Below are 24,675 nucleotides of genomic sequence, written 5' to 3'. Positions count from 1 at the left end.
TGTCCAAAATTGCATAATAATGTCATACTATACCATGTATTCCAAAATAAAGATAAATGTTATACGTAGTAGTTCATCAAAGCATAAAAATTTAATACTTTAGAATGACGCTGAAAATATTAGAAAAATATCATAGTATGTTTTCAAAAATTGCAAAAAGATGTCATTCTGTAGTATTTTGTCCAAAATATCATAAAAGTTTCATTCTATAGCATGTCATTCAAAATATCATAAAAATAGCATGAAAATGTCATAGTATGGTATGGTATGCAAAAACATTTCGTGGTTCCAGATTCTCATATATTGTATGTATGAGGACCTGCTGTTTTTCCTTTGAATTATTTTAATTATTTTGATTCATTAGATGCAAACCTTTTTGCATAAGTGCTTTTACTTTTAATAGTTCAATACATTTCCCTGAAATCACATTTACCTTAGTTTATTTAACAGTAGAGACCTTCATCAGCTTCACAATTGCAGAAGTTCTTCTTACAGTCTCTCTGGTGTCATGTTTCCATTCTTGTTCCTGTGCCAGAGTCTTTACACAGCACAAAACCTGCCCTTATATAGTGTTTAGGGGGAAAGTAGTGGAATAAAGGTTTACTGAAATGTGAAAAACCCTAGTACAGATACTCCCAAAAAAATAATCTTCTCTAACAAAGAATTATCATTTCATTACATGACACGAGTGTGTGTGTGTCTGTGGTTGTAAAGAGCGAGAACAGGCTGCGTGAAGAACAAATCATGACACGAGGCAGAGTACCTTACATATACATTTCTATTTAGTATACAAAAAATTGAAATATTTCACCACACAGACATGTGAAGTAATAAAAAATAAGACAAACAGTTGGAACAAGTATACAAGTCATCTTACATTACATACGTACATGGCCAATGCATTTCATCATACAACCTCTCCTAAGAATTACAGTGGGTCAAAGAACCAGAGAACTTCCATGCAATAGTAGATTAGAATTTTTTGCTGCGTTTCTCATCTACATTTCAACACCTTAGCTAGGCAGGACCGCACAACATGATTCAACCACACAGTTTGCTATGCCAACCAAAGACAGCGTGACAGAGTGGACTGCAGTGCTGCGTCTTGCCACGTGAGGGAGACAGACACACTGCAGACCTGGAACCATACAGAAATGCATTTCATAAAGGTGCAATCTGCACTGTTTGCCACAACGACAAACTCCACAAAGATTGGCCCCTTTATTGTACACTGTTAGCAACACTTCTAACTTCAACACAAGCAACTATAATCCCTTTAGTTTGAATTGTTTTAGTTTTAAGAGCTAAATATTCAGGTACATGTAGATAGATATTCATAACGCATTCCTTTTCTAAGGATTATTCTGTACATCACTAGATGTCATTAATATCCATTTTTTCTTCCTTTATGTCCACAGATTGTTGAAAAGTCTTGTGTATTACTACAATACAATATGAAATAGTACCAAAAACTGGACACTAAAAAACTTGGCTTAAAACAATACTGTCTTTTATGCACTACCCCAAACTGTGAAACAAAGCCGTCTCACTGAGACCGACACTCATCCATACACACAAACACCAGCGCTCATATACATGCCTGTGACACACTCACTCTCACACACACACACGCACACACGCGCGCGCACACACACACAGAAACAAAGACAAGATCTAAACAATGGGATAAATTAAGACAGAATATTTTAAGACCCATGCAAGCTCCTCCGTCCCCAGAGGCAGAACTCAGGCAGCAAGGTTGTACAGCCCCCATGTTTGGCATGCGTGTCTGTCACATGTTCACAGTTAGATGAAGTTACCCAAAGACACCAGGCTAAGATCAGATGTTTGTCTGAAGTACGAATCAAGTTTAGTTGTTTAAGAAACATGTCATTTTTTTAACCATAACATGACAACACACCTTTCTGACAGTGAAATGTTTCAGTAAGTAAAACAGTTTTAATTAATTTACTTCAAGGTTTACTTCGTAGCTTTATCCAGAGCCTTCAACTAGGCTTGGCCAGTATCACTGTATTTCAGTATACCAGGGTATTTAGAATTCCTGGATGTATGTTTCTCAGTATTGTCATAAATGCAGGCGCTCCTCTTTCTATCAAACTTATTGTATATAGAGCACAGCACGCACCACCAGAGTTCAGTCTCCGGTCTCTACTGGTGGAACAAGCAGCTGAGCTGAAAGGTGGAGGGAGAAGTTACAGGACTGTAAACAGCCAGCAGCCAGCAGGCAGATAGAGAGCATGGGGAATTACAGCATGTTTTTTTACATCTAACTCTAAATAAGGATTTATTTCAACCAAACCAGACCTGGTGAATGTTGGGCCAGTGGACTTACTAACTGGATTGCTAACTAGACAGTTATGTTGAGTTTTATTTTGTTTCTGTAATGTTTGTAAGAAGTGTGTTTTATGACAGTTAACAAGGCAATTCAACCTTGTCAGTCTTCTGTGACTGAGGGAAAGTTGAATTCTAAAAGGTGGACAGTTGCATTTCTGTATTAAATAAGGAAAATAGGTGAGTATTTAACATTTTATGGGTTTTTATTGTGCATATATTAGTCTGAAAAGCTAAAAGTAAGTAGTGTATTTGCCATCTGTGGAGTGTAGGGGTTGGGGGATTAAGGTAAGATTAGGATTGAAGATTTGTGAAGGCTAAATGAGAAAAATGTGCGAAGAGTTCAGATACACTGGAGAAGTCACCACTCTTACTTTAGACTGCCATGCAATGCTATGCTAGGTCTCTTCCATCCTTTTTTTGCCTTTATTTGATAGAACAGAATGTACGAGTGAAAGGGGGAGAGAGAGGGAACAACATGCAGCAATGGGCTGAGGCCGGAGTCCAACCCATGACTGCTGCAGCAAGAAGTCACTAAGCCGCCAACACCCCAGGTCTCTAACATATTATCCTTTTAGTGGAACAGTTTGCTGAGATGTCCAAAAGGGCAAGAAACATGAGAGGTCAGGCAGCTGTTACTGTTGGCTATGGCCAGTTTCACCTTTTAACCCCCATTCCTCTCGTTTCCCATTCCTTAAAGGAATACATCACCCGCAGAATGACCATTATATCACCTACTCATGCCATGCTACCTTGAATTTGGAAAGCAAGCTTTGTTTTTCTTACATGCCTCTATGGTGAACAAAGAATGAAACAGTTTAAGTTTAAGTAAATGGGGTCCACATTTAACAACAGCAAAACTAAATAAAAATGTCTCTTTACAATCTTTGAAAGTTGGAGTTGTCTAAGAGTTTGTAAAGAGATTTTGAATAGTTGCTGTTTGCTGTTGTTAAACGTGGTCCCCAATGAATTCTAGTCATGAAGAAAGTTCACTTGGTTTTTTTTTTTTGGATTGTCTGTTCACTGTGGAGACATGCTGTAAAAACAAAGTTCTCTTAACCAATTCATGGTAAAACAGTGATATACAAATGGTCATCTAACAATTTCCTTTAATACTACCTGGCCTAAGATTTTCTGTGTGATGATTGGATTAAATTGACTAAGTTGGTAATATGCAACATATTAGCACAAAACTGAAATAATGAGTTTTGGTTTGTATGATGACACAACTGCAGGGTTTTTCTTCAAAGCACATTTTCTGTGTTTTTTGACTCAATAGACTTTGTGTTCTTAAATTGCAGCAATGAAGTTGGTGAGCACAACATTATCACTGATTTAGATGAGGGCTAAAAGTACAACAACAAAAAAACAACATGATTTCCCTTAACTTATCAACACATTTCTTGTGGAAAAAGCACATGATTCCTCTTAAAGACACCATGCTGTATTGGTGAAGTGAATGCAGGCAGTAGTATTTTGTTTGTAGTGTCAGTAGCAACATATTTGTGTGTGCATGCCAGTATTTTATCTGCACATTCTGATCTTAGATCAGGAGCTGAGGGTAACTTCAGACCTGAAGGCTTTGTCATAGTTCACTTTCTATCTAGTCAGCACTGCATTAATTCAAGCAAGCGTGGCTGAAACAGAAGAGATGGCGCAGTATGAAGACAAGTTCTAGAAACCTTTGTCAGCCCTCATGGCAACTTGATGTGGTTCTATGAGTACAAAGTAGGTGGACAGTCAATGTCTTTCACAGAGAACCTATGAGCCTATTCAGTAATGGTAAAAAAAACTGGATTAAGTATTGGTCTTGTTACCAATGTCGCTTTGAAAAAACATCAATATAAAGAAAGCAATCTCAGCAGTGCACACTCACTCTCGCTAGTTTTCTCTCTCATCCTCTCAGAGAAGTAGTGGTTGTTGTTCATGGTGATGTAGTGTAGTGTTTTAGCAAGGTTTCCTCCTCAGAACATGGTGCACCTCTTTCCCCTCTTCTTCACAGGCGGAGGGCAGAGCACGGCTCGGATGGCCTCGTCGAATACTGTCTTCAAGCCTCGCTGGGTCAGCGCAGAGCACTCCAGGTACTTTACAGCCCCTGAGAGAGAAGGAAGGCATTATGGGTTATAAACAGATAGGACATTAACTTGAGAGCCTCAGTTTTCTTTCACTCTTTAAAGCCTGGATGGAAGTCAGTTTTCTTATACAACATTCAGACCGCTTTTGCAAGTATTTAAACCTTTCAAATGGGATTTCTTTAAAAAAACATGGAGAAAAGGCAATAAGCTACTTGGTTGGAAAGTCCTGCTAATTTAAAAAAAAACTCAGCTTAAAAAAAATAGAAAATTATTTCAGAAATTTTATTATTTCAACTTGATTTTAGCACTTATTTCAGGTCTTATTCTGTTTTTGCTCTGTTACTTTTCTTTTATTTTTTGCTAATTTCGGCTAATTTATTTTTTCCAACTTTTAACAAATTTCTTGCAAATTTTTGGGTCATTTGTTGTTAAGTTTAGAATTGCCTTCTTTCCCTGTTTTTGAAAGAAATCAGGCCAGTTTGCTCGAGTTTCAGAGGGTTAAATGAATTTTCGTTTAACACCGTTGCGTTTAAAACCTCCGCCTCCCACACCTTTCTGTGTGTAGGTAGTGCAACATCATAACAAATGACATACACAAAAAGCATAGAAACTTGTGTTTCATCCAAAACATTAATTTCCACCTATCATTTGATCAAACAAGTTATCACATAAAAAAAGCATTGCTTCATTAACAGGCCACTGGCTGTGGTCTGCCCCATCGACTGTATATAAAGATGGACAACATAACAGTTCCACCAAAGTGTAACATTTTAATCTGGATTGCCTCCTGCTGTCTGATTGCAGTATAGGTCATAAAGCCCACCTCCACGTACGTGAATGGGACATAGGCCAAACTAAAGTACACGCAAAATACATTTTTCCCAAAGATTGTTTCTGTCACTAAAGCTAGTTCTCATTACCCTGATGTTTGTTCAAGTGATTGTTTTTATGATGAGTTAAGTTTTAATGAGTTATTTGATTCTACAAAAAGGGGATTTTCCACCATGATTGACAGGTGTGACAGCCAATCCATGCATTCATATTCAATTAGTCTGCTTGTGATTGGTTGGACGGGTGTTTCGGCAGGAAATCCCCACCAACTGATATGGCTACTGTCCAGACTTCAGTTCCAAATGACTTCACCAGCGCAAGATAGAAACGCCCTTATCCTGGATATTCTAGCCTAACATAAGCATAGCGGGGGTAAGTGGGGGCGCTTCTTCCATCTTTATATACAGTTTATGGTCTTCATGTCGAGCGCTTCATGTCGAGCGCTAACAAGTTTAACACCTATGGCTGCTGGACTGGCCTTTAGTTAAATTTGGTTGAACAAATTCGTAATGGCAATGTAATGTTAGCTAGCTAGCCAATGAGCTACGAAGACATCAGCATATTACCAGTTTAAGAAAAGAGGATCTAAAAAAAACAAAAAACACAAAAAAACAGTGGCATATGAGATCCAGGTCAAGAAACTCAGGGTGGTTTACAAAGCATATAAGCCCTTTAATTCACTGGGGGTAAAAACAACTTTGGTGTATTTTTTATGTTTCTAGGATCTTGGTATATACAGTATAAGACCTCCACTGTTAGTAGAAGCAAGATGGGACTTAATCTCTATCAGCAAATTTATTAAGAACATGAGTAATATCTTGAATGTAGTATGGTAGATAAGATACAAAAGGTTTACTGAAAAAGTCTGTTTTAAGATAACTTCTGTCAAGGATCAATTTCCAGATATTTTTGGTCTGCCTGGAGGATTATCAAGACCTTTATGCACTTTTGGTAGCATGTAGAAACATGGCGTTGTGGACTTGGGGAGAACATAAAGTTATATTCTGCTTCGCTGATTCAGGAGTTTTCTTTAGCTTCTCTTAGCATGTAGTTTAATTTACTTTTCATCTCTTCCACGGGGTTACCTTGCAGTTTTTTGTGGTACATGTCATTATCAAGCTGACGATGTGCCTCAGTTTAATATTTTGTTTTTTGCTACACCACAACAGAATCTCCTTTGTTAGCACTCTTTATCGCAATGTCCTTAAATTAAGAGGACAAGATCTACTACAACGAAATCAAAAGGACCCAGAGGAACAGCAAACATTACGTTATTGTGACAACACCAGAGCAAATAAAATAAAGCTAATTATCAAAAATAATTGGGTAATCACAGAAAGTGATCCACTCCTGAGAGAGGTGTTTCCATCCACACCAGCTGTGAGTTTTAGTAGAGCGCCTACAATGGAAGATGAGCTGGTCCACAGCTATCTGCCCGGAGACATAAAAAGCACCTGGCTCCATTATAAACCACGTTTTTTTCAAATGTAGGAGATGTGATCATTGTGACACCATACAGCAAATTATGAAATTATATCAAATTATATAAATTATAAGGATATCCATTCCAGGAAGTTGTGGTCAGGCTGATATGATACTCACTGAGCCGCCTACTGGCAACAGGAAGTACGCCTCGTACCACAACTATTCTTTGATTATCCTGTAATCTACATGTTTTGGTCTACAAATAATATAGACCAAAATGGCGTAGATTTTGTGTGTCCAAAGGAAGTAATTCACAATGTAAAATATCTCACTCAAGGCTCCAAACTCTCTGCATACTTTTCAGACTTTCACTGAAATGGAAGATTGCGTCACTCAGAGTCCCGCCAGTAGCCTCGACTTGCGTAGGGGTGTGAGGGCCCGTTCATCGCTGCTTGCAGCTTTATTATTATTATTTTTTTTCTCTCAAATGAATTGCCTTTCTGAGGGCTTTAACATATTCAAAAAGTCATGAAACTTTGCAGACTTATCAGGTCTGGTGGAAATTTTAATATTTTAATGGTCTCATGTGGGTGGGAGGAAATGTATCAGTGGCACCCCATACTGATTTTCAACGAAGCAGCCCCCGCAGCACGTTTTACCTAGAGCTGTGAAACTTTGGAGCAACACCCCAATACATACAGAAAAGTCTCTTGGGGCCATACCGTAAAACCAACAGGAAGTCGGCCATTTTGGTTTGAAGTTGTAATTTTGCTGTATTTTTGGCCATTTTCAGGGGGCATCATTTTTAGAACGTGTCCTAGAGCTTTCATCAGACTTTAAATGTTATGGCTACCTTTATAAGACCTTTGACAGGAAAATGTCAAAACTCAAGTTGTGAGTTTTAATCAAACCGTGTGATCTGTATGAGGCATCAAATCTGCATGTTCTGCTATGAACTTGGAAGTAAACAGGAAGTGGTGTGTAACTCTGCTGTAAATTGTCCAATATGATCCAAACTTCACGTTTGATAGGAGTCCTGCCCTGAACACATCTATATGACAATGTTAAGTGATAATGAGAGCCTATTAGCACAAGAAAGGCTTAAAAGTTTTACACTAAGACTTTATATCTGGTGACAAAAACTTTAAGACCTTAATGATGCCTCCCTCTGAAGTATAGGTTTTCCATGAACACCGTCACTGTGAGGCCCAGTGGTTGCTGCCAAACAGGAATTTGTTGTAACTTCACTTTGCATAGACTGATTGGCCCCAGATTTCACAGTTGTGGCCAGGCTGCAGCCCTGCACAAACGTCATTGAACTATGATACTCACTGTGCTACCTGCTGGCAATAGGAAGTAAGCCTGGTAACACAACTATTCTTTGATTTACATGAAATTTACATGCTTTGGTCTACAAATTATTTAGAAGTATAAGTTTTCCATGAACACTGCTGCCATGGAGACCCAGTGGTCGCTGCCAAAAAGGAAGTTTTTTTTAACTTCACTTTGCATCAACTGATTGGCTCCAAATTTCACAGTTGTGATCAGACTGCAGTCTTGAACACATCAACTTGTCATTGCTCACTACTACATACATACTACATACTCACTGCGCAACCTACTCCCAACAGGAAGTATGGCCTTCACACAATTATCCTTTCATTGACATTAAATTTACATGGTTTAGTAAAATGTAGACCAACATGATGTGAGGAACTACACCATGTGAAATGTCTCACACAAGGGTCCAAACTCTTTGTGCGCATTTTCCAACTTTCGCTTAAATTAAAGATTGCTCCAACTGGAGTTACGCCAGTAACCCCGACTTTTCCCTATCTAAATCATCTAATTTCTTTCAATTTCCAGGATGTTTTTTTCTTTTCCCAAGTTAATCATTGCCCTTTTCCCATGTTTTTAAAAGAAACTGCACCAATTTGCTCCGAGTTCAGAGTTTTAAATACTTGTTAAAGGCGTTTGAATGCAGCACAAGAAAAGTGATGTCATCCAGATTCCCAAGGGATAAATGTCTGTATATTTTGTTACATCTTTATCATCTCTTTGTACTATGTTACACTTTCAACATTAAAAACAAACTAAGAAAAAGAAAGGAATTGAGTTGTGCACGTGGTGCACACAGCCTCACCGATCTCTCTTGCCATGGCCAGGCCCTGTGGGTAGGTGATGGGGGACAGCTTCTTGTCTCGCAGTCTCTCAATGGTGTCCTTGTCATCTCGCAGATCCAGCTTGGTGCCAACCAGGATGATGGGTGTGTTGGGGCAGTGGTGTCTCACCTCAGGGTACCACTAAGGCACCACATACATAAGCACACATGTACAGTTGCATATGGACAAAGTCAGTGAGAGAGGAAAAAGAGAGCAGTTAGCAGATACAGAGGCAGAGCGGCCAGCGCCTTCCCACTGTCACATTCAACACACTCTGTCAGCTATTTTCATAGATCTGTCTGAATGGAAGCATAGTTGTATGAACACAAAAACATCTTGAGGAAAAGCAGCCTCCAATCACATGACATGATAAGAGAATCCCTTCAGACCAGGAGTATACACACTCTGCAGAGGGAGGCTGGACCTTCAGGGGAGTGTGATTTCATATGAGAGCATCTCATGACGCTCAACAGACCAAACCACAGCCAGTCGTCACGCTCCCCCTGCAGAGTGTTCACTCGTTCAGACCTGGCCTTGCAACATGTCTCAGTACTACCTCCCACAGAGGTACGAGTCAAGTCCAGACTGTTCTAAGGCCAGGTCTGAACAGGTGGGGCAGCAGTGTGAGAAGCCAGGTGGAGCCATAGATGTGCCTCCTTGTGGTCAGACTCGGCGTGGAGGGGGACAAAGGGAGGGGGCGGGTGGTCAGTCAGCGTACTGACCTTAGCTCGGACGTTCTCAAAGGAGGCCGGACTGACCAGGGAGAAGCATATCAAGAACACATCCTGGGAGAGAACCAGAGAGACAGCTAGTTGAGAGGGAGATCTGTGTGTGTGTGTGTGTGTGTAGCCAAGAAACACACTTCTTTATTGGACTGGTGGACTGTTGCTGTCTGAGTAATTGTTAGTCACTAGTCAACTAGTACCTCTGCATGTTGCTGCCATTAACACAAATGTATATATACATATATATATGTATATATACATATACATATATATATATATATATATATATATATATATATATAACTTAACTAGCCTTTTCTGATCAAAAAAAGAAATACTGCTTTGTAATTTGACTGTAATTTTTGTGACATCAAATTCTTTTTTTTAAATTGTAATTTAGATTATTTAGATCGAGTGGAATCGAATTCAATCGAATTGAATAGAATAGATCTTTATTCTCCACCAGGGTGGAGACCTATCCTTGGAAAGAAACCTGAAACCTCCAGTGCAGAGCAGACTTGTGGGGACAGAGAGCAGTTCATGTTAGCCTGTTGAAAGTTTGATAGCAGGCATGGTGGAGTGTGCAGTTTTTGGATGTAACTACATACCAGAAACACCGTTGCAGCAGATATCATTGTATGTTTAACAACCACTGATGCTCTGTGAGCCGCTGCCAGTTAGCCTACTACTATGATACTCAACTTATGGCCCATTGCAGTCCAAGCTAAGCCCCTATGTCCTAAAATCCTAGAAATATCCTCAAATCTAAGAATCATCCTTAAATCCAAGAAACATCCCAAAATCCAAGAAATGTCCTAAAATCTGAGAAATGTCCTAAAATCCTTGAAGCGCCCTAAAGTCCTAGAAATATCCATCAGAGGAATGCATAACAATCCTAGAACCATTGTAGAAATGTCCTACAATCCTAAAAAACGTCCTAAAATCCCAGGAACATCCTAAAATGTTCTAAATGTTCTGATGTCCTCCTAGAAATGTTCTAAATTCCTAGAAATGTCCACAAATAACAAACAAATAAAAGATGCCAACTGCACTTACCATTCAGATACATCTGCACATAATCTATTTTGGTGCACAACAGACTCGTAATCTGTCTCTGGTTCTGACTGTGGCTCAATCTCTCATGTGTCCTCTATCGACAGTCATCACAATGCACATTTCTCTTTTAACCGTTTACCTCGAGCCAGCAGCGTTTAAGAAAGCGGAAAGAAAAACCTAGTAGTAGGTAGTAGTTAACTGTGAGAAAAGCATGTTAAACAAAATATTTGAATTAGTGTAAGTATTTCAAATGTGTCTTAAGGGAGACTTTAAATTGTAACTAGGCGAAGTTTGGACTGATGGTGGATAATCAAAGGTTTTAACCAACAGAGAGCAGAGCAGCAGCAGCAGCAGTGTTTCGCTCTTGCAGTGTTGCATACCTGCTGCTTTAGATTCTTCAGACAGAGTTCAGTGTGTGTGTGTGTGTGTGTGTGTGTGTGTGTGTGTGTGTGTGTGTGTGTGTGTGTGTGTGTGTGTGGTTGGGAGGAAGATGTTAGAGTACCGTCTGTGGGTAAGACAGTGGTCTGAGCCTATCGTAGTCCTCCTGTCCCGCTGTGTCCCACAGGCCCAGATTCACTGGTTTTCCATCCACCATAACATTGGCAGAGTAGTTGTCAAAGCTGCAGGGAGGCAGATATTACACCAAATCAAATACAGTTAACAAAGAGAGCGCATACACCTCGCTGATTAAGCTACAGACCTAACCTTGCTCCATAGCATTTTGTGCAGTTAACTGTTTATATCTATCACATTTCTTTTATGAAGGTTTGTTTAAAATGAAAACCTTATTTTTCAACATGTGTTTTATATTTAATTATTATACTAATATTTGTTTGTGTACCTTATGACTTATTGATAATATAACTGGCTATACATTGCCACCAGTTATAGTTCAGTATTTTAGGAAATACACTTAGATGCTTTATTGCTGAAATTTCAAAGTAGTCCCGCAAGGTTGTTGTGTTGTATTAAACCTAAAAAGACCCCCTGTGGTCAAAACGTCTGACACAGTGAGATCATTAAACCTTAGTTTGCTGTCATCAGGGTTTCCACACATTTTCAAGGACAACATTTCAAAACTTTTCCATGACTATTCATGGACCCATTAAGCTGTTTTTGTCCTTGCCAAGCTTGCCTGGCATTTTGTAAACATGTCAGATTCAAATTCTATGCAAACATAATTTCAGCTAGCTGGGAGAAATGGAATTCAAGAGGAAAATGAAGAAATGTACGTCATAGTAAAAAAAAAAAATAAAGTTTTACATCAATGGTTATTAGAGCAATGTAACATCGACAGCTTTAGAAAATAAGCTTATGTGACATTATGTGGAAGGTTATCCATTACTGACTAAGATGACTGTATTTCATTACACACCACACATTTTCAAGACTTTTTCAAAACTTTCAATAATTTTACTAATTCCATTACTTTCCCAGGCCTGGAAAATGTGACTGTGAAATTCATGTGAAACCATGGGAATCCTTTATATCAGCAACTATTGCACTGCTTTGATTGCAACTGTTTAATTATGGCATGCTATGGTTTGTTATTTCTGGAGAACTTAACATCTCTATGGATAACATATCGTTGCAATGGATAACAGACTAGTTGGTATGGATAACAGACAGATGCTATGGATAACATACTGTTGCTATGGATAACATATTGTTGCTATACTAGATAACATTTCATATCTATGGATAACAGACAGTTGCTCTGGGCACAGTTCTAATCATAAAAGCTTATTGGAAACATTAAAATCTGTTTTAAATCAATGAAATCACTTTGCATCACGTTCCAGCATTACTTTTTTTTCGATACACTTGTTGTACATTATCCCTTACATACTGACCCTTTATTTCATCTTGGAACACAGCTTTTGTCCCTGTTTACTTCCTGTCAGCAGTAAACCTTTTAGGCTCTTATACATGCCACATTATTTGTGCCCTTAAATTTATTGTTTTAAAAGTAGATGCGTGGCGGGAATGCTCAAAAGCCAGACTGCAGCTGCTGCGACACGCAAGCGCTCTGGAGCGCCTGTTGTTCAGGGTACAGCACCCTGAGATTTATGCTGCATTCACACTTAGAGAAACAATTCATGTTCAGTGGAAGCTGTTGACATGATGATACAAACTGATGTGTCGCTGTTGCGAGGCATGACACACTACAAATTAAAGTTGAGCTGTATTCAACGTTTTTCAGCTCTCCAATGAAGCGTCTACCAATCATACAGTGCCGTGGCACTGTGTTATTCAGCTTACTTAGCTGACACAGTGCTAGCTTTATGTGAACTGCGGCACACACAGGGATGCAACAGGGCAGCAAAATGAGATGTTAAAATGAAGCTCAGACACTGATCATGAGCACAGATATTACCAAATTTGACATTTTGGATGACATTTATTCAAGGTGCTTTGTAGCAGGTAGCAGACACACTCACACCCATGTTAGCAAAACTGCATTAACGAGTGCCCGAGCAACACTTCAACAGCAACTCAACAATAATGCAGCTGGGCACACACTTTCTGTGTCACTTGTAGCGTGAACGCAGCGAAGTTTAACGTTTGGAACAGAGCAGAGTGCAATGCATGTCATGTTAAATGAACAAACCAATCACAGCCGGCAGAAATCTTTCCCTTCTGCCATAAATATCAGTCTGTGGTAAATATGGAGAAGATATTGATCATTTTAGCACAGGACTACCCAGAGCTTTACATCTCTCCTACAGACTATATTTTAGGGCCAATACACATTGAAGAAGAATCAGCTCTGCACACAGGATTTCTGGAAAGTAGGCTATGATGTGGTGTTGGTTATGGTTGCTTAGCAACCTCAGATGCATCCTGCCTCCGTGCTCTTGAAAGTTGGCACAGTGGACACAGGAGTAGCACCCAATACCTGACCAGGCGTTTTCCAGGGTGTTAAAGACGTGGCATTTGTTTGGGCCATTACAAAATCTTGTCAGCAACTGTACTGACAAACATCCCAACAGGAAACACAGCAGGACTCATTTAGAATCTGCACATTGTCATGTCTGAAAAGGTCTATATGTTGGTAAAGTACATTTTCTGGTAAATCAATTGAAAATATGTCTAAACAGCTTGACAAAAGAAATCTTTACCCTTTAGGGCCTGCTTTAATATTACACACACTATCAGTATCAATGCACACAAAATCGGCTTTTCAAAGTCAAGCTTTGAAAAAGTATTATATATTAATATCATTTCTACTTTCATTGAGTTTATTTTTTACCCAACATCAGTCCTAATCATAAATATTGAATATTCATTCATTTTCAGAATTTTAACTCTGTTAAAAATGCCATGTTTTTGTCATAATGCCACTATGTCTTTAGATGAAAAAAAAACACAGAAAATGAATTATTTTCAATTTAAAATATGCAAAGTACATTATTTTGATGATCACAGTCTGGGATATGTCAATCATTAGCAGCAACATTGATTGTGAAAGTGCACCTAGAGGAAATAGAACATATTTTCTCCATATGCCAAATATGGTAAAAAAATTATGTCATCAGGTGGAAAATCAGAAAAATTCCAAGGCAAAAGCCCAGAATGACACCCAGAAATACAATGCATGTTGATGTAAAATGTCAGTTTGAATGGGTTTCAGTGGAGCATTTTTTTACCATAACAGTCTGAATGTAACAATTTAGTTTCCATGATGTATTTTAGAGTTATTGTAGGAGCTGAGCTGGAAATTCACTGATTAAACAAAAATACACAGTCTTGCCAAAATTTATACCATATGCATGAACACCAAAATGATCAAAAAATGAAACGGTTAATAAAGGTTATCTTGTGGTCATCATCAGCAGATATTTGTTAAATAAGTTCTCATGGGGTTGGCTCAGTTCTTGTCATGTGACTTATATATGGGACTTTAGACGAGTGATGAAAGGTGGTCTGGTCATATATATTTTATGTTTAATGACATAGTAAGTAGCTCATGGTAATTCTCATAGTATATCAAAGGCAACTGGATTTGCTTAAGTTTCTTGAAGACATTTCACCTCAGATCCAAGAGGCTTCTTCAATTCTAACACACTGCGGATAACCTTTGTTGTTACAAAGCAGATTTTTTAGCCTGTTTATATGAATTTTTTGGCAAAGTCTGGATCAATATATACTAGGTCTGTGGTCTGCACAAAGTTTCTGGTGTGCACATCCCCTGAAGTCTGCGTGTAGCTGAGGTGCACATACAGTATCCCCAAGTATGGACTAGTTTATAACAATTTAGCTGATAAAAACCATAAAATTCAGATGAAATTCATGGAAAAAGCCAGCAGGTCAACCTTAAGACAATTCTGGGGCTTCTTTGTCTGTCAAACTACTTTTTCTACAGTCAAGGATGATCTTTTTAGCCCAGTGCTAAAATAGCCAGTCAGGAAAGGCTGTTTTTGGCTAATCTATCAAATTGAATACCTGACAAACCAAAATGTTGATGCACAAATCATATCACCATAAATCAGTCCTGAACAGTGATACAATATTACTAATATAATTTAATTTATCCAGAGATATTAAATTAAACACAGTATAAATGCAATTAATGCATACTGTCTCATGTATCGTCATACTGCTTGACCCTAAATTTTATTTAATAACATGAAACTACTGCTTTCATCAGAGCAGTGTGTGTGCATGTGCAGTGTGTTACTCACACAGTGGGGATGTATTCACCAGGGAAGGCATTGGTGGTGTAGCTGATCAGCAGACAGGTCTTACCCACAGCCCTGAGGAAAGGGACAACAGAGGACACATGAGTACAAATGTAGGATACAGCTCTGCTCACTCACATGTACAAAAACTAACCGTGTGTAGACTGTGTGTGAGTGTGTGTGTGTGTGTGTGTGCAGGACTAAATGTGTATGCATGAGTGTAAAGGCTGCCTGCTTCTCCCTTTTGCTGTGCCACACAGACACTGGCCTACATTCATGTTGCCTGAGGGACACAGTAGCCCCCTATCATAACCCCCCACACATATACACACACACACACACACACACACACACACACACACACACACACACACACACACACACACACACACACACACACTCACTCACTTGCACAACCTCACTCTGCCGCTCACATACAGTACACATAACAGCCCCTCCCCTCCTACGCTGGAGTGCACTGACACACGGCGTAGGATGCCCCACAGATTGGTGGCGGCGTGGAATGGGTATTGGCTGTGTGCTCATGCATGAAGTCATGAGCAATTTTGTGTGCATGTCTCCACAGACACAGCAAATGGTGGTGACACACAGTGCCAATATGTGTGACGGTACCATGAGACTGGTTTGAGGTCAGTAAGTTTCTCTGGTTGGGATGTAGGGCAGGACAGACTTGGATATAAAGAGACAGCAGGACAACAAGACATTATGTCTAATGAATGGGTAGGGACTTAGTATGTCACTTTTATAAAGTTGGGGGACTGATGAAAGACAGATTTTTAAAAAGGATGAACTGCAGAGACAGAGATGTCCTGACCTGCAGTTCCAATGTTGAGGCAAGCCTCAAAAACAGTGAATCCTACACTTCCCACAATGCAACTTGATTTTGTGTATTCTCTTACCCTAAACTTGGGAAAAGTGGCTTGATTTCTTTCAAAAACAGGAGTAAAATGCAATGGGCTCCCAAGAAGAAATGATCCACAAATTAGCACAAAATTTGTGAATAGTTATAAAAATACCTGGAAATAAAAAAAAAGAAGGAAATGACCTGAGAGAAGTGCTTAAAAGTAATAATAATTCTGAAGCACAATTTGTAATTATGATACTGCTAAAGATAGTTTTCTGGACATTTTTCGGTAGCTGTTTTTTGGGGGAAAAAATCATTTTTTAAATTTACGCAAATCTTGCAATTTGTGGGGACTTTCTTGCCAGGTTGCTCATTGCCCTTTTTCCCTATTTTTCTGAAGAAGAAATCAAACCAATGTGTTTGGGTTAAAGGGTTTTAACACGAGTGAAAGTTGTCTTAATGCAGCACAAGAAAAAGTGACGTCGATCCAAGCTTCAAGGGGTTAAAATGTGTTCAGACTAAATTAAATGTTCACTTCAAAAATGGCGCAAAGTTCCATGTATTTATGCAAACTCATGGGTCAGTTAATTCCTATAAGGAATGTTTGACCTTTGATGTGTTAGCAAACTCCTCTTACCATTTGTTCATTTCAGTCTCCAGTATATGAAAATAACTGGTCTTTTGTGGCAGATTTTTTGAGATGCTACAGGTTTTTGGAGATGCTACAGGTTTAGGCTACAACTGTTAAAAGTTTGACGTCATGTTTAGCTAGCTAGGATTGGTAGCGTGCTAGCTGTGTAACATCGGCTCTAGAGAACATTTTTAACAAATTATTTTACAAGACTGGGTACACAGAGAGGTGGGTGAAGTATTCAGAGTGGCTCAAGTATACCTTTACTTAGGTTAAAGTACTAAATCTACACTGTATAAATACTCTGGTACAAGTAAAAGTCCTGGATTATAAATTTTACCTAAGTGAAAGTAACCACACATAATCAGGGACCTGTACTTAAAGAATTAAAAATAAAAGTACCCAATCCAAGAAAATCAAACTTAAAAATAAAAAAAACAAAAAACAAACTCAACAATATTGAAAATAAAATTCAAATAAAAGTTGTTTCTTCTTAAGTTGTTCATTGCCGTCTTTCCATGTTTTTGAAAAAAAAATCAAGCCAATTTGCCCAGGTTTCACTGTTGGATCGTTTCATTCATAAGGTAAAGTATAAAGTGGCGTGAAAAGAACAGATTTAAGTAAAGAAATACACCCTAAAAGCTGAAATTTATTAAAAAATAAAATACAAAAATCCCAGAATACAAAATTATTTAAGAAAAAAAACCCCACATAACTTTATAAAATAAAACATGTTTATCAAAACAATTATTTTTCTGTCATACATTGACTAATCAACTAATCATTGCAGCTGTACTTGCACAAACTGTTTGATTTATAACAAAACATAATATTTCATAAACTCTTATATTATTTAGGTAAAAATCTTAACCTGTCAAGTAGCTAAAGTGTTCAAATATGTGGAGTCAAGTAAAACATTGAATATTTCCCTGTGAAATGTAAAAATATTAAGTGACATAAAAAAATACTCAAGTAAAGTACAACTACCTCAAATTAGTAAAAGTAAATGTATTCAGTTAGATTCCACCTCACCTGGCATGCCAGACTCATCACTTATTTGTTGCCGTGCATTATTGGTCTGTTTTTGTCTCTGTGCTGCTCCATGTATATATTCCACAAGACTGGATGTCAAAACACATCAAAATGTTACTTTTCTGCAGCTTCTGCAGTGATGTTTCTATCCATCTGTAGAGATACAAGTCCTTGTACTGAAGACCAGGAGCATCATCCATGCACTAAATGATAGTATGGACTCTATACAAAACTGTGCAGAAACCATGGAAATGAGGTGCAAAATTTTCTTTTTTTTCTTTTTTTTTTTTCTTTTAATGATCTTCTCAGTTTCAGCACAGAAATACAGCAGTCTGATCTTGTAACAGCATTATAGGTTTATGTTATGCCCATCAGTCTGAATCATTTCAACATTATTTGTGAGAAATCTTGTTCCATCAGTTTCTCACAGTAGTTGGCTTTACTTCCTACAATTCCCGGCGCCTCTGTTGCTGTTGCTATGGAGAAGGCACAAATGAGAGCTCAAAGAAAAACACTAGGCCTTTGCAGGTGGGACCAGAACACTGACATACAGTTGCAGATTTCATCCAAACCATCCATGGATGCAGACTTAACAATATCATCCTCTGAAAAGCACAATCTGCTTGTTGTTCGCTGGGAAAAAAAAAAGAATTTTAAACTCTGGAATGTGATGTTTCTTACGGAAACGTACCATGAGAGTCACGGCTAGTGCCCTCTCCACTTGCATTTTTAGTTCCACAGACTTGTAACTTTGACATGTTTATCAAAGGCAGGAGGATGAGGAAACAGCTGCATGGACAGAGGTCTGTGAAAATTTTACAGTGGTTCATTTTTTTAATATATCTCTTACTTTTTCAGTCTCTCTTTCAAACTCGCTGCAGACTGTTATGGAATGATGTTTTAGTGCTGCTTAGATGGAGACTGACGGTATTTTTTGTTATCGTGTCATTGCATCTAGATGGTCAAGGGGCTAAAATTAGCACTTTCATCCAGATGTTGTGTTTCCATCAATGCGGTAAGAGCTGATAAATCTCTAGCTATTGAGCTACTGAGGCACAGACTGGAGAACACTGACTTTAGCCAGTAAACTGTTGGGGATTAAATTGCCAAATATATCGAAAGTCTTTATTGAGACAGAGTCATGAACAAGCCAAACATCACCGTGGCTGATGACAGGCAGCCACTGGCCTCCTCACTGAACCTGCTCCCATCTGGATGACACTATAGAGTGGTAAAGGGATGACGTATTTTTGTAGGCCACCAGGAAGTTAGCATCGCACTGGTTCCCTCGTCAAAAACCTTATGGGATTTTTGAATGGGATTTTCGATTATTGACAAAAGTAAGCTCTGTGACAAACACGAGTTTATGAGACTTACACATTTTGTTCAGCATGATAATCTTCACAGATGAACACCACTTTTGTGTGTTTTGAAGCGTAAATGAACTCTCCAAAAGCAAAAAGCTCTTGTTAGGCTATATACGAACTACATGGTGGTTGCAGGACTTAAATGTCACAACTACAAACACTGTAAAAACACATTAAAACACAATCAAAAAATATTATAAACAGGTAAATCTAAAAGTTCGAGTGTGACTGTGACGTAAAGGCGGGTGAGTGGGTTTAATATATAGGGCTGCAACAACGAATCTCTTAAATCGATTATAATCTATTATAATTGATTATTAAATATGTTGGCAACGAATAAAATTATTGATTCGTTGTGTCGCACGATTATTACTGACAAATTCTCTAGCAGTGCTTGTCAGGCGCGTCTTAGCTGCGTATCAGCTGCAGCACATCTGCGAACAGAGATCGAGAGAGAGTGGCTCGCCGATTTTTGTACGCATGACACGTGCGTTTGTCAGCACAAATAGACAGTGAAGATGGTTTTTTGATGACTTCCCTACTTCTCTTTCAAAACAAAAGCCCTCTGACAGCATCTCTGTGGACAGAATCCCATCAGTTGCTGATACATGGCATTTTATTTTGTAACATTTACAGGATCGTGTTGTTGGCTGTGCGGGAGCTTGCACGACTTCATAAATGAGAGGAATATGTGTTTAGAAATGTGGAAATACAGAACTAATATCTGCGGGCCGGGAAGCAGCAGCAACGTTGCAACAACGTTGCATGTGTGAACACCACATGCATGAAACACGCAGCAGTTCGGCAAGACTGAAGTCAAACTGAACATACGTTTTTTGTCGAAGTAAGGAATCGTAACGGCATGTTGTAAAAGCTGTCAGCATTTAGTTTTTGAATTGTTTCATATTTGATTTTGTCGTTATTTATTATTTGCTATTATTTTGACAGCTCAGGGTCATCAAAACAACCCCCTGTTTAAGCAGTGCACTTTTTACACTGTTGTCCATGATAATTTGTTTTTTATGACATTTTACTGAAAACCCATTCAAATGGGTAAAACCCATTCTAAAGGCTAATGGACTTTCACGTTTTAGGACTCATTACTTGACCACTCTATGGCCCCCTGTTTTTATTTTATACAAAAACCAGATTAAAACTGTCCAAACAAATGATAAGTGGTATGTCCAACTGGTCTAGCAAAATGTCTCCTCTGTCCTGTCCCTTAAAATTCTACTTAAGATGCAAATGTAAGTGTGTGGTTTGTCTACTGATTGTGGTCACTTGTTAAGTCAATTTATATAGAAGTATCAAGTGATTGCTCCTGCAAACCAATTTCCCCTCTGGGACTAATAAAGTATCTATCTATCTGCTGCGCAGTCATTTGACCCAGGTGTGAATGCCGATTATAACCATTACTTTGAAAAGCCAGACGTTAGCAGGTTTGAGCGGGTTTTTTTGTGCAGTGGAAAACAGGCTTTAGGCTGCTTGTTATAAGCTCAGAGGGTTTCGGCTTGATTGGGACATTCACACATTTCCAGAGGCTTCGCTGTTAAAATAAGCTTTAATTTTAACACGTTAGTGTCTGGGCTGGATTAAAATTTAACTTACTGTTATTTTTTTTGTTTTATCTTTTAGTGTTTTATTATCTTAGTTTAGCAGATTTTACTTAGTTATCTTTTATTGTTTTATTAATTTATTATTTTGTTTTTTTACTGAGTCCCTCTTTATGACACATTTTCTAAACTTGAGCATGGATTGTGGGGTTGTGAGGTGGGGTATTCTTTTTTAGGTATTTTTAAAGCCCTGTGTGCTACATTATTTTTGTATGAAAAGTGCTATACAAATAAAGTTTAAATGATTACTTGAACTTTTTTTACGGCACTTAAAAGGCAGCCTGGACCCTAACTTTTTTTAAGTTAAAACAAATAGTTCATTTTTATAGCGTAACAATAATAACAACAACAACAACAACAACAACAACAACAACAACAATAATAATACTTGTACAGCACTTCTCTGGATGCAAAGCACCAAAGGATTATGAACTGGATCCATGAATCCAGCAGCACATGAATGTATGGAGAGACGAGGAAGAGGAGAGAGACTGGAGGAACAGAAAAGAAAGAACTGGAGTTTCGGAGATTAGCCAGAGTCTGAGCTGTAGCACGAACACACACAGATGGTCTCTGCACTGTCAGTGCCTACTTTGCTAGAAAGCTGCAGCTGACATCTGTGCAGTTGGTAGGCCCTTAAAACACAAGACATTTTCACTTGTCATGGTAGGAAAACTAATACTGATACTGTTACTGATAACATTAAGGAGGAGGCAGCATGAACTGCAGCACCCTGAAACTGAAGCAGCGAAATGACTACAAGACATTTGTCTTTTTTATTCTCTCCTGTGCTTTGCACACTGTCCAAACACTGAGCAGGCACAGGCGTGCGCGCACACACATACACACACACATTTAAAAACAAAACAAATGACCTAAAAAGGGCTTAAAATGTATAAGAATTTTGTAACATAACTTCAAATGTATAATTATGATCATTATAAATAATTTTGATTTTTGTTGAATATCTTACCAATTGCTCTTTTCCCATGTTTTTGAAAGAAATTGCACTGGTTTGAGTTCAAAGGTGAAATACTTGTGAAAGTATGCAGTCTGAATGCAGCAGAAGAAAAATAATGTCGATCCAGATTTCAAAGGGTTAATGATTTTTATATTTTTAGAATTCCCAATGAGCCAGTTCTGCCAATATCATCTGTGACATAGTGAAGTGATCTACTCTGCCACAGAGGAGGATTAAGGTCACAAACTTTTTTTAAGAGTTCTGAGGTAAATCCTGGAATTCTAAACGAAAATCTTGACAAAAGGTCAAAACCCTTTTTTTTTTTTTTTTTAAAAGGCAGTTTTCTAAAACTGAATTCAAAGACAGTATTGTTTACTTTCAGTATTCTGACTTAAATCCTGAATATATGACTTTGGTCCCTGGCGTAGTCTTGATTATTCTAAGAACTGGGAGTATAGCTCTTTTTTTTTGTCCAGGCCTTCGTCTATATCTAGCAATGGCATCAAGATTTCCAAAGAAAGGTAAGAAAAATCCTGAAAACTGTGAAAATGTGAGCCCACGGTGTGCTGGATGTGATGTGGGTGCAGTAAGAATGCCCCGGTGGGAGCAGAATTAGGGCAGCGGGGCCTGTTTGCCACTGACAGGGCCACAAATTCCTTAGCGTGCATCAGCACTTCAGCCTGCCTCCAGTGGCCTACGAGGCGTGTAGGTGTTCCCGCATCCGCTCCCACCGTCACAAAGAAGCAAAGGCCACGGTGACACCGAACCGAGTGCAACCACAAAGCAACTGAGTGAGGAGATCTACAGAGCATCAGGGAGAACCGGGACCAACCGACAGACCGACGGAGCCCCAGCCCCTTTTCCTATATAGCATCCTCCCATCATCCATCCATCCGTGGACGCTTCACCGTCTCACACAGGAGAGAATGTGCTGCTGTGTGTGAGAGTGTTAGTGTGTGAGCGTGCTCTTACCCGTCGCCCACCACCACACATTTGATCGCCTGCATTTGGACTCGAGCTGGAGGCTTTCAGGAGCCGGCGCTGGTGGTCTGATAGATCCGACGGTGTGCACTGAGGTCTCGGATGAGAGCAGCGGGCCAGTCCGCTCGGCGATGGAGCCGCAGTGAAAGGAGTCGGTGACGAGCAGTGCCGAGCAACTCCGGAAAGGACCGAGTGCTTTTAAAGGGACAGAGCGCGGAACAGAGAATTCATAGCAGAAGAAGAGAGGATTCCCCTCTTCTACTTCCGGCTTCGCTTCTTTTTCTAAACACACTACTAGTAATAGGCTACTACTACCACTAGGCGTCTAATACTACTACTACTATGCTGCTTTTTACTACCACTATTACTACCACTACCACTACTACCACTACTACTACTATTCTTACTAGCCTAGTGTTACTAATAGGCTAATAATAAAAATAATACATCTATTACAATTATTAATACTACTACTAATTTAAAAATAAAAGTACCCAGTCCAGGAAAATTGAAAACAAAATATATTTATTTTCATTTCATAAGAACCTCAAATATATTCAAAAGAAAATAGAAAATGTTTAACTTAACTTAAATGTTTATCAAATACAGTTGCTAATTTCCTTAACTGTTTCAGACATACTTGTATTAACCCGTTGAAAGCTGGATTGACATCAGTTTGCTTGTGCTGCATTAAGACACCTTTCACAAGCTTTTACACCTGAGCAACTGGTTTGATCTCTTTCCAAAAACTAAAAGATTTGTTAAAAAAAAAAAAAAACAATTCAAAATTATTCAAAACATTTTTCTTCAAAATCCTAAAAACTCAAAATTATCAGAAAATTAAAAAACATCCCCCAAACTAAACAATATTAAAAAATAAAACAGAAATATCCCTTTACTCAAAATTATAAAACCAAAAACAAAAGAAAAAAACACATAACTGAAAATAATTAAAACATGTTTATCAAAAAATATTCAAAATATAAAATATTTTTTGTCAATTAATTGATTTGATTAATCAACTAATCATTGCAGCTATACTTGTACAAACTGGTAATTTAATTTATAACAAAACATAATATTTTATAAACTCTTTTTTGTTATTTATGCAAAAACATCTAGGTTTAGGGCAACTGTGGCTCAGAGTGGGTACAGCATTGGTGAGTCGTCCTCTAATTAGAAGGATAGGGGTACGATCCCCGGCTCCTCTGGGCAACATGTTGAAGGATCTTTGGGCGAGATACTGAACCCCAAATTGCTTTGAGCTGTGTCATCATCATGTGAATAGTTACTAAGTAGCAGGTGGCACCATGTACAGTAGCCTCGGCCACCAGTGTGTGAATGTGTGTGTGAATGTGACATGTAGTGTGAAAGCACTTTGAGTGGTCAAAAATACTAGAAAGCACTGTACAAGTATGGTCCATTTTATTGTTTAACTAAAGTGTTCAGATAAATGTAGGGAAATAAAAGGTAGAATATTTCAAGTACAGTACTTAAGTAATGTACTTGTTCCATTTCACCGTTGAGTATACATTTTATTTGGGAAAGTAATAGAGTAACTACTGGGGTAACAGTAAAAGCTGACAGAAATATAAAAACTCATCTTAAGTACAGATAACCCCCCCAAACCACCCCAAAAATACTTAAGTACCATCATGAAATATTGTTATTTTGTTACATTACATCACTGATAATGACATGCTCCCACGATGTCTGATAGAATTATGCTGAAGGTTCCTTCATGATTTTCATACGCTTCAAATGGAGGTGACCATCTTGACTGTGAAAGATCTTTGGCTGCCTTTCCAAGACCCAGTGACCTCATACATCCCCACCCCACCAACACACTACACTCTGCATACGGTAACGTTATCTCTTCAGTAATATAATAACTTAAATAACACCTTAAATCATCCA

At 38.4% G+C, this 24,675-nt stretch overlaps 1 protein-coding gene across 1 annotated transcript; it reads right to left on the bottom strand.

Annotated features, from left to right (window-relative positions):
* Nucleotides 1-3,344: 3,344 nt before the first annotated feature.
* rac3b (Rac family small GTPase 3b) lies at nucleotides 3,345-22,933 on the bottom strand. The gene is made up of 6 exons (XM_042507489.2): nucleotides 22,750-22,933; nucleotides 15,312-15,383; nucleotides 11,129-11,246; nucleotides 9,568-9,630; nucleotides 8,827-8,986; nucleotides 3,345-4,447 (listed from the first exon to the last, which is right to left on the bottom strand). The coding sequence occupies exons 1-6, from the start codon at nucleotides 22,782-22,784 to the stop codon at nucleotides 4,317-4,319; spliced, it is 579 nt and encodes a 192-aa protein (XP_042363423.1). The 5' UTR covers nucleotides 22,785-22,933; the 3' UTR covers nucleotides 3,345-4,316.
* Between the last annotated feature and the right edge of the window lie 1,742 nt (nucleotides 22,934-24,675).

The sequence above is a fragment of the Plectropomus leopardus genome, chromosome 19 (assembly GCF_026936395.1).
Source record: "Plectropomus leopardus strain MGB_pleo_1.0 chromosome 19, ASM2693639v1, whole genome shotgun sequence".
Taxonomy (NCBI): Eukaryota; Metazoa; Chordata; class Actinopteri; order Perciformes; family Serranidae; genus Plectropomus; species Plectropomus leopardus.
Note: the sequence above shows the minus strand (reverse complement) of the source record. Positions and strands in the feature narration are given on the sequence as shown.

What these genes read in the sequence shown, in the direction of transcription:
- rac3b (XM_042507489.2), bottom strand. Translation starts at nt 22,784, where the DNA reads ATGCAGGCGATCAAATGTGTGGTGGTGGGCGACGG. An exon ending in GGTGAATACATCCCCACTGT is followed by an intron (nt 11,247 to 15,311) that starts GTGAGTAACACA and finishes GCCTCCCTGCAG; the next exon opens with CTTTGACAACTACTCTGCCA. An exon ending in TTGAGAACGTCCGAGCTAAG is followed by an intron (nt 8,987 to 9,567) that starts GTCAGTACGCTG and finishes GTGGTGCCTTAG; the next exon opens with TGGTACCCTGAGGTGAGACA.